Source organism: Stigmatopora argus, chromosome 13 (assembly GCF_051989625.1).
Source record: "Stigmatopora argus isolate UIUO_Sarg chromosome 13, RoL_Sarg_1.0, whole genome shotgun sequence".
NCBI classification, from domain to species: domain Eukaryota; kingdom Metazoa; phylum Chordata; class Actinopteri; order Syngnathiformes; family Syngnathidae; genus Stigmatopora; species Stigmatopora argus.
In genome coordinates this window covers 9820214-9830257 of record NC_135399.1, presented here as the reverse complement: position 1 = coordinate 9830257, position 10044 = coordinate 9820214, and the positions used below count along the sequence as shown (strand labels likewise).

General features: G+C 35.7%; 1 protein-coding gene across 1 annotated transcript; it reads left to right on the top strand.

The window, feature by feature from the left end:
• Positions 1-259: 259 nt before the first annotated feature.
• LOC144086697 (X-ray repair cross-complementing protein 5-like) lies at positions 260-10011 on the top strand. The gene is made up of 21 exons (XM_077616734.1): positions 260-369; positions 602-715; positions 2084-2267; positions 2457-2505; positions 2601-2723; positions 2836-3018; positions 3276-3390; positions 3893-4028; positions 4707-4819; positions 4897-4959; positions 5053-5190; positions 5395-5482; positions 5551-5681; positions 6375-6571; positions 7304-7391; positions 7471-7540; positions 7779-7888; positions 7977-8073; positions 9204-9271; positions 9343-9417; positions 9580-10011. Exons 1-21 carry the CDS (start codon positions 355-357, stop codon positions 9592-9594), a joined length of 2172 nt encoding a protein of 723 aa, XP_077472860.1. The 5' UTR covers positions 260-354; the 3' UTR covers positions 9595-10011.
• Positions 10012-10044: the final 33 nt, after the last annotated feature.

Sequence of the window (10044 nt, the reverse complement as noted above, 5' to 3'; positions counted from 1 at the left end):
AAAAAAGGTTAAAGTTTATAAGATTATTTCCTTGGCTGCCAATGATGGTTAGCTACCAGCCTCCCAGTCAGAATAGATTGGACGTCTATCGTCGTCAATGGCAATGAAACGAGTAATCACAGCCATTCAATTGAAATATATATATATATATATATATATATATATATATATATATATATATATATATATAATATTTAAATGATTGAATAAGAAATATACGTATAGATTTGGGAAAATTAATCAAATTCCGATTCAAAATGTCGGAAATGTCATGTTTATACTCCGGAAGTGAGCGATGTTTTCACACGGACGTTTTATTATACAACACTCACAGTGTGAGGGCTGCAAACAATCATGTCTCGCTCTAAAGTAAGCATATTAATATAATTATTTCATTACTTGAATACATTTTGCCAAGCGTTTTCTACTGTTTTTTAGTTGTATGTTTGCCTTTGTAACACAGCCTGTCTTTCGGGAGTTGAAAAAGGCATGTTGTTGCATGTCTGAGTGATGTGTGCGACAAGTCGAATCAACTGCATTAATAATTATAATAATAATGATAATTTAAAATGTGTTTTATTTTTCTCTTTGTGTACTGTAGTCGTTCCTAGTGGTGTGCATGGATGTTGGATTCTCCATGTCGAACTCTGCACCGGGTGAAGACTCTCCATTTGAGTTGGCCAAACAAGTCATTCAGAAGTTTATTCAGCGTCAGGTACATTGCCACAATATGATGAAAGATCATATTTTGTTAAAATTTACGACCTTATATTTGTAATGTTTATTTTTTTTGGCCCAAATTACAAGGTTTGTATGAAAACAATTTCTATTGTGTATTTATTATTGAAACTTGCATATGAACAGGCATCTGGCTCATAAACACAATTGATAATATTAAGATACATAGAGATGTAGTCGGTATTCGTTACAGCATCAATACAAAATGATAAACATTATTTTATAGCATGTAGTATATTGTTGTTTTTTAAACCCTAGGTTTCGGAGAAAAAAATATCCAATATTCTCACTTTATATTAGTTTTTTAAATTAGGTTTATTGATTTCAGTGTAAAACCCAATTCTGATTAAAAAAAGCAAATATTGAAAGTATTTTAGAGAACTGTTGTTGATGAGTTAAAAAAAAGAAGCAGAGCATGAGTAATAATTGAAAAAATAAATATTCAAAGTTACCACTGTGGTTAGTATATCAACAAACTATGTACGTATTTTAAATTCAAGTTATAGGGGCCGTCAAATTCATACTAATAATAGGCTTTAAAGAGTTAATGTTTAATAATTTCCATATGACACTTTAATGTAAAAAAAAGTTGGATATATTTATTATTTTTAATAGGGGATCAGAAATCGTAACGTCAAGTAAAATGCCCTGGTTTTTAAAATATAGTATTCCTTTTTATGTATTTTAACATATGGCGATAGACCTCCAATATTGTATGTTTTCTGGGAGCTTCTGAACAAAAATTTGGCAAATCAATTGACAAATGTGGTACATTGCAACTATGCTCTAATGCAACTCATAAACAGATGCACTTTATCTATAAATATAACCTCGCTCCTCAAGCGGGCACTTCGTAGTCTTAAAGCACGGACAAATAGACTTAAGGACAGTTTTTTTTCCCATAGCCATCAGGACTCTGAACTTGAGCTAGCACGACACACAATCCCTTCGGTGCAATAACTTCCGGGTGTGCAATAACAATGTGCAATAGTATCTTAGAAATCTGTGCAATATTTCAGATTCTGTGCAATATTTTAGAATTTTGTGCAATATTTTAGAATTCACCTAGCCGGGATGTGACTTTTTATACTTTTATACTACTATTTATGTTTTTTTTTCTACTGGGAAAACACACTTTGTAAAGCTTGGAGTAGCACCACCAATTTCGTTATACACAGCTGTGTATGATGACAATAAATGCATTTGATTTGATTTGAAAAATACAATATGCTGTATTTCCCTAACAACACCTTATTTAATGAAAATTACGTATAACTTTTATTGTCCCGGATCTATTAAGTACATCTTGGAAAAAAATGCTAATGTACTATATTTCTTTTCACAGTTGTTTGCCGAGACTAAAGATGAATTGGCTTTGGTTCTATTTGGCACAGAAGCCACGAAGAATCCGTTGGCTCAAGACGGCCAGTATCAGAACATCACTGTGCACCGCAACCTGATGGCACCTGACTTTGAGCTTTTGGAGGAGATTGAGAACCAGGTCTGCCCAGAGAATCAACAGGCTGATTGTATCCTTTACACTTGAATCCAAATGTGACTAGTGAATGTTAAATGAAGTACTCGTGTTCTTGATCATATGTCAGTTTTTTCACCCCAAAAATATTACAGATTCTATTAAAAGTACCGGGTCCTTTAAAAAAATGAATATCTTATGACAATAAAAGGGACTTGTCTTCATTAACTAGTATTTTCAAAAGGGTTGGATGCCCTTGTGGTCTGTATGGATCTTCTTCAAACAGGAATAAAGTAAGATAGCTTTTCCTTCTGATACTCTACCCTCATAACCGTGTCCAAATTGTAGTTGTAATGCCAAGTACTTGATTATATATTTTTTCTTTAAGGGGAAAGCGTTATGATCAACTCAACATTTACCTTCTGACCGACCTCAGTGTCGAAGCAGACTCCGAACAAGTGGATGTCATTGTTGAAAACCTGAAGAAAGCTGACATTACGCTGCAGTTCTTGTGTGTTCCAACATCATGTTTCTTCATATTGAACCGACAATCTAACAGATGCCACTTGAATAATTAAACGCGAAATCAACCCAGTTTAAAGAAAAGCTTCCATTCTTTGCAGTTTACCCTTCCCTGTTGAAGATAACTCAATGGACGAAGATGGTGACGCAAGCGGACGAGGTCCCGGCGGACCCAGTTCGGGCAAAGGCCTGTCCGAAGAACAGAAGATGGGACTGGAAATGGTTAAACACATCATGCTCAATCTGGATGAAGAGGAGGGTCTCGATCAGATTTATACATTCAGGTTTAAAACACTTTTTTTATGCAAACATTTAGTCATTTTTAAAATAACTGCATATTTCGAATGTCTAATATGCCTATTTATTTATTTTTGAGTAAAATTTTAACAATTAATTCAGTTTTATGGGTTTCCTTGGGGGGGAAATGACTTGGGCAATTATTTTAAGAAGGCGTCGATATATATTTTCTCGCAGTTTCCGAAAATTAGTTTGATTTCACACTTGATAATTGCGTGGGATGTTTTCTTTCCATAACTTTTAGGAATGCTATTGAGGGGCTTTGTATGTTCAAGCAAATTGAGAAAAAACCCATGGCGTGGCCCTGTCAACTGACCATCGGCAGCGCTCTGTCCATCCGCATCGTTGGTTACAAAGCTGTAAGTAGTTTGACGAGCACTCACCTAGTAAATTCTGCATCAGGTTTGCCACAATTAATCAAAAATTAACTGATCATTAAAATAATGGGCTGCCATTTTGAGGTCGATATAGATTTTCTTAATATTTTTGAGACATTGTTGACCTAAAAATGGTCTAATGCTTTTTTTAGCCGCTTAATCATATATATATATATATATATATATATATATATATATATATATATATATATATATATATATATATATATATATATATACATACTTAAATTTGACTTTTTAATTTAAAATGTTTTACTCTCAGTGCCAATGTCTTATGTTTTTATGCTATAGTTGTCCAAAAAACTGTTAATGTTGAATTCACAGGTGCTGTTTCTGATAAATAAATAAAAAATCTGCGACCCAAAAATGCAACTTGCACTGCAGTGCTTATATTTGAACCAGTTCAAATGGATTGGACGCCTGTTTTCGTCAATGGCAATGACGCTTTATCATATATTGTCAGGTGACGGAGGAGAAGCTTAAAACGTGGCTCACTGTGGACGCTCAAAGCAACCAGAAAGACCACGTGAGAAGAGAGACTGTCTTCTGTCTAGACGATGACGATGAGACAGAGGTGGTGAAGGACGACATCATTCAAGGTAACCTATTCCTCTGCAACTCTGGGTGGGTATTGCAATACGCATTGAAATCAAATAAGCAATACTTCTCCGACTTTTTCTTTACAGGTAAGGTATATATTTATATATATATATATATGTATATATATATATATATATATATATATATATATATATATATATATATATATATATATATATATATACATATATACATATATACATACATACATACATACATACATACATACATACATACATACATACATACATACATACATACATACATACATACATACATACATACATACATACATACATACATACATACATACATACACACACATTTATACACGTACACACACACATTTATACACATACACACACACATTTATACACATACACACACACATTTATACACATACACACACACATTTATACACATACACACACACATATACACACATACACATACATACATACACATACATACACATACATACATACACATACATACACACATACATACATACACACATACATACAAAAATACATACATACACACATACATACATACACACATATATATGTATGTGTGTGTGTATATGTATATGTATGTATCTATGCCCTGCTCTTGTTTCAACAAAGTCATTTATCTCTCAGTTGGCTTCAATTCTTCAAATGATGCCATGTTTCCAGGTTTCAACTACGGGAGTGACATTGTTCCCTTCTCCAAAGTGGATCAAGAGCAAATGAAATACACGCACGATGGAAAGTGCTTTGCTGTGTTAGGATTTACAGACCAAAAAATGGTACTGTGAATTTTATTTTCCTTTTTTTGTTTTATTTATTGAGATTTCTTACATGTTCTTTGTTATCATACCTGCAGGTGCCTCGCCACTCATTCATGGGAACTCAGGCCAAAAAGATCTTTGCTCCAGCTACAGATGAGGTTAGATCCGGTATCAGAATTGCTAAATAAAAGCAGACTGTAATGTTATCAGTAAGGAGGATTTTTCCTTTCTTTTTTTTTCCTGGAACTCAGCACGCAGGAGTGGCGTTGTCGGCTCTCGTCCGTGCGCTGGACGAGCTGAAAATGGTGGCCATTGTTCGGTACGCTTCTGACAGGCGGTGCAACCCTCAAATAGGAGCAGCTTTCCCTTGCATCAAGCTGAACTATGAGGTCTCATCACAAAACTACTACATCCTAAAGAAGTGTTGATTTTCTCTTAATTTGTGTCTTTCTTTAGTTAAAAATGTTATTTAAACTGTTGTAGATAACAGAAGTGAACGTTTTTCATAAAATTGCTAAAAGCCAAAATTGAACTTTTTAAACATTGTTTTTGGTTTAGTTGAAATCTATTTTTTTCTGTCTTGCATCGTGCAGTGTCTCATTTACGTTCAGCTGCCCTTCATGGAAGACCTCCGTCATTACACATATGCTTCTCTGAACAGCAAGAAATTTAGCCCCTCAGGTATAGAAACAAAAACATTCAATTTGATTTTGCAAGAAATTAATTTATTGATTACTTTGTTTAATTAGAAAAACAGCTGGAGGCTGTCGACTCTCTAATTGACTCCATGATGTTGGTGGACAAAGATGCAGATGGAGACTTAAAGGACCTGTTCAAAGTCCACCACACTCCCAACCCAGAATACCAGAGGCTTTTTCAGGTACTCTTTTCTATTCAGGTTTGGTCTAATCCAGGGGTGTCAAATTGTATCAAAGTTATGGTTTCATATCAGAGGGCCATTATGCTTGCCAGGTAGGGCTAATTGACAGCAAATCGCTTATAAAAAGAAGTAGACAGCATTTTTAATTTGATAATTTTTTTGAAAAGACTGTTGACATACAAATTCTCAAAATTCTCCTTTTTTTTAACAATAGCTAATATTCCCTTCTACTTTTCATTTAAGAAGCAGTTATTTTTTTTTAATTAAAAAAAAAAAAAAAATTTAAAATTTAAAAAAATAACTTGTAAATCTTCTTATTTTATTTCATCAAAAAGGGGTAAAAGTAAATATATATTACTAAACAAATAGCGGGAAGCAAGAAATATTGCATTTTTAGTTGTTATTTTCATTTTTTAACTAAAAACAAAAAATGTAGAAAGTAAATGTAATCATTTTCTAAATTAAGTTTTTTTTTCCTTCCAAAATACAATGAAACTGTAAATATACACTTAATTCAGGAGTCCTTAGTCTTTCATTGCGAATCAAGAAAGGTTATTTAATTTTACCCTACCAAAAAGCATGAAGTCTTCACACTTTATTTACTTTCGCCAGCCTCAAACAATGATGTGGTGGGTCAGATCTGCCCCCTGGGACTGGAATTTAACACCCGTGGTCTCATACAATCTTTCTCAGTGCCTGCATCATCGAGCGGTCAGGCCCGGCACGGCACTCCCCCCAATGGAACCCTGGCTGGCCGCTGTACTGGACCGCCCAGATGTCATTAAGGAGCGTTGTCAAGCGCCACTTGAGCAGGTGAAGAAATGCTTTACCCTCACAGCGGTGGAGAAGAAGAAGCCACTGAAGACAAGCGCTCAGATTTTTGGGAAGGAGTAAGTCTCCATTTTAATTTAAGTAATAGTTAACATTGACTATTTTCAAAACTTAACATTTATGCATCCCCAAATATATACTATAACTGCAACTCACATTCTAGTATTTAGGTTTTACTGCGATTTATAGTTAAAGAAATATTTCAAAATGGGTAGAATATTCTTCAGTGTATTTTCACTTTATTTTCTGGACATTCAGTCACACTTTTTGGACCACCCAGCGGGAGGACTCAAAATGTAATCTAACTACGCATCGATCCTCAGATTTGTTTCAATGCAGATTGATTAATTACCGATTGGTTGATTGGGGAAAGTTACACAATTATCCAAAAGATGGCAGTAAAGTGTTGCATCTTGTTTGGGTACCGGGCAGTTGTAGCTCATTTGAAGTTGTTTTCATTTTTGAAAAATGCCAATTTGCAAAGGAAAAAGATATATCTCAAATAACCTCCCAACAATTTGTTTGATTATTGATACATATTCGTTGCTTGATAGCGTCATTTTCACGCCAACATAGGCACTGATAGCTGCGAAAACTGATTAGTCTTGGTCTCCGCTAACAGAAAGTTCCATTTGCTTTATTCTTTTGTTTCTTTTTTCATTGTGCATTTTTGGCTGGTGCTACCTAAAGCACAAAAAAATATGGTCAATGTTTTTTTTTAGATGGAAATGTGTTACAAGATTGTTCAATGTGCTTTTCACTGTCTTCTACTTGACCCCTTCTTCTGTCAGCTCTGAGCAGCCAGATGCCAAGAAGGCAAAGGGAGACACAGAGGAGGAGTATAATCTAGCTGACATTTCTGAAGGCGCTGTTACTTCAGTAAGAAGCTTGGTGGGAGCAACAAGGGCGGGCTGCTCTGTGACTCACCATTTTCAACTTCCTTCCTCTTCTCATCCAGGTCGGAAGCTGTAATCCCGGCCATGATTTTTGCCTCCTGATTAAACAAAAAACAATTCCATTTCAAGAAGGTGAGATACAGTTCCTTCTGTTGTTGACTCATTGGCCGCCTTTGATGCCCAATCAATCCATTTGGACCGGGAGGCCTGGCAGTAATCATTCGCTGCCAGCCTCTCCCAGCTCAAATGGATTGGCCGTCTGCTCCCGCCAATAGCAGGGAAACACGATGAAACGTAGCCTCTTTTATTCCAAATACTGTTTCCATGTTTGGGTGTGATGACCAAACCCCCTTCTCACTTCTCCACCCAGCCTGCGAGCAGCTGACTCGTCGGATAGAACAGTTGCTAAGCAACAAGAACACGCAGTACTACATGAAAAGCGTCACCTATGTCCAAACCTTTCGAGAACAGTCTGTAAAGGTAAATAAACAGTGGCCGTATCGGATTCCTCCAAATTTGAGGAAAAATATGCGCTTGTGAGAATGTTCTGTATTTTGGGGGATTTTAGTTGGGGAAAGCCGATCTGTTCAATAGCTACCTCCAGTCGTTGAAAGGAAGCATCGCAAGCAGGGGCCTGGAAGTCTTCTGGGACCTTCTAGTTCAAGGTACGCAAAGCCCAATCTTTATTTTTGACTTGGTCATGTCACAAAATTTCCAATTTACCTAATTTGGATAACAGGACAGTCCGTGCTTAATCATTTCAAAAGGACAGACAATATTATTATTGATACAATTATCAAGAATTGTGTTTGATAAGTTGTAAAAAAAAAAAAAAAGATGTGCAATCGTGTAGAAAAGCATCAATAAAAGATGGTATTTTTAGCAAGTCGCTATCATAAGTGGTGGCAGCCATTTTAAGAATGCTGGTATTGTTTCAGCCAATCAAATGTGAGCATGGCAGATTATTTGGATTATCTTGACATGTTATTAATATTAATACCCAGTTTTAATTTGCGTGATAATATTTCAGTTTTCATGATAGTTTAATTAGATGTAATTTTGTAATTTTTTTTTATATTGTTTTAATTAGTTTTTAGAATGGATTTGCTTGTTTTTTTCTTTGTTTTAACTCATCATACTATGACACACACTTAACTACAAGTCACAGCCACCAAAGGGAAACAGGAAATCTGTATTCCTCATACATAAGAAACACTAGACTATAATTCGCAGGTGTCCACATTGTATTATGGGTTATTGTCATCCAAAGAAATGTCACTCATAAGCCTGTAAAAATCACAAAAAAGATGCACTTGACTATTAGTTCAACGGTTCAAAGTTTGTGGGTGGGTAGTAGTGGATTATAGTCTGGAAATTACTCTTAAAATCAAGATATAAAGAGGTTTTGTGCAAAATTAAAAAAAGATAATCTTTTGAGTTTTTAAGTAAAGCCATAGAAGGTGCTTGCCAGCTTAGGGCAAAAACAATGATATGTTCAATTGAAAAGTATCAAGCATGTAATGTTCTATTATATACAGTCAAGCAATTGCAAGGAATTAGCATATTACATATGAATAACCAATTTGAAACACTGTGGTGCCTTGAGATAAAGGTGACCCAATTTGTGAGTCTTTTGAACATTCTAAGCCACATTTCAAAGGGTTTACATTCCATTTCGACAAAATAAATCAAATCATTCAGCGTTAAACATTTAACGAGCATTCGTGTGTTTTGCACACCACCCAATACACCAAGAGTCGTCTTTCCCTTTAACATCTTTTCACTGGCAATACAGGCTCGATATCACTTATCAGCCAAGACGAAGTACAAGGAAGCTCCGTGTCCAAAACCGAAGCCGCTCAGGTGACTCATGCTAACAATTTCACAGTAACCCCGACACTGTCCTCATTTCTGACTAAGCTCTCCTCTATCAGTTTTTGCAGCCCGATGAGAAAAAAGACGAGCCAACCCCGATGGTGGCAGATGACGACGGGGATGTTGACGACTTGGTAATTTATTTTTTACAAAACATTAGGTCATTGCTGTGAGTCAAACTCATTTAAAAACAATTTCCTGCGTATTTTGCATCAAGTGTCCCTGATGGCCCAACCCAATCTCTAATATAAGCTCCAATCAGACATTTTTCTTCTCCCCTCCGTCTTCCTTTGCAGCTGGACAACATGTAAGAAAGAAGGCAATGAGAACGTTTGAGAGAAAAATGCACAATATTCCTCTTCGGGTCCATCTGTCCTTTGTTCCGCCTCCCACATGGAAACCACTGGGTCCTCGGGAGGAATGCTGCGCGGAAGGCAACCTTAACCTGACTGTTATCTTTTGTGTGGGGGTCTTACAAACGCAGCTGCGACTTGACAAAAGGCAGGACACTTATGTATGTTTATCTAGAAATAGGATTTATTGTGTGTATGAAGCACTAAGGGTTGTTATGGTTACATACTGTACACGTAGTGTTATATTTGAATGATAGCTCAATTCACATCAGTAGAAGCAATAATAGATTTTGTGTATTCTACTGAATGCTACTTTTTTTGTATATGGCAATGTGATTAACTGTAGTAAATTGAAAGCATTTCCCCAAAAAATAATCATTGCCTAGCCCTCGTTTAAGACACACATAC

Coding starts and splice junctions, on each gene's coding strand:
- LOC144086697 (XM_077616734.1), top strand. Junction 5,191..5,394: donor GCATCAAGCTGAACTATGAG/GTCTCATCACAA, acceptor TGCATCGTGCAG/TGTCTCATTTACGTTCAGCT. Junction 7,541..7,778: donor AACAATTCCATTTCAAGAAG/GTGAGATACAGT, acceptor TTCTCCACCCAG/CCTGCGAGCAGCTGACTCGT.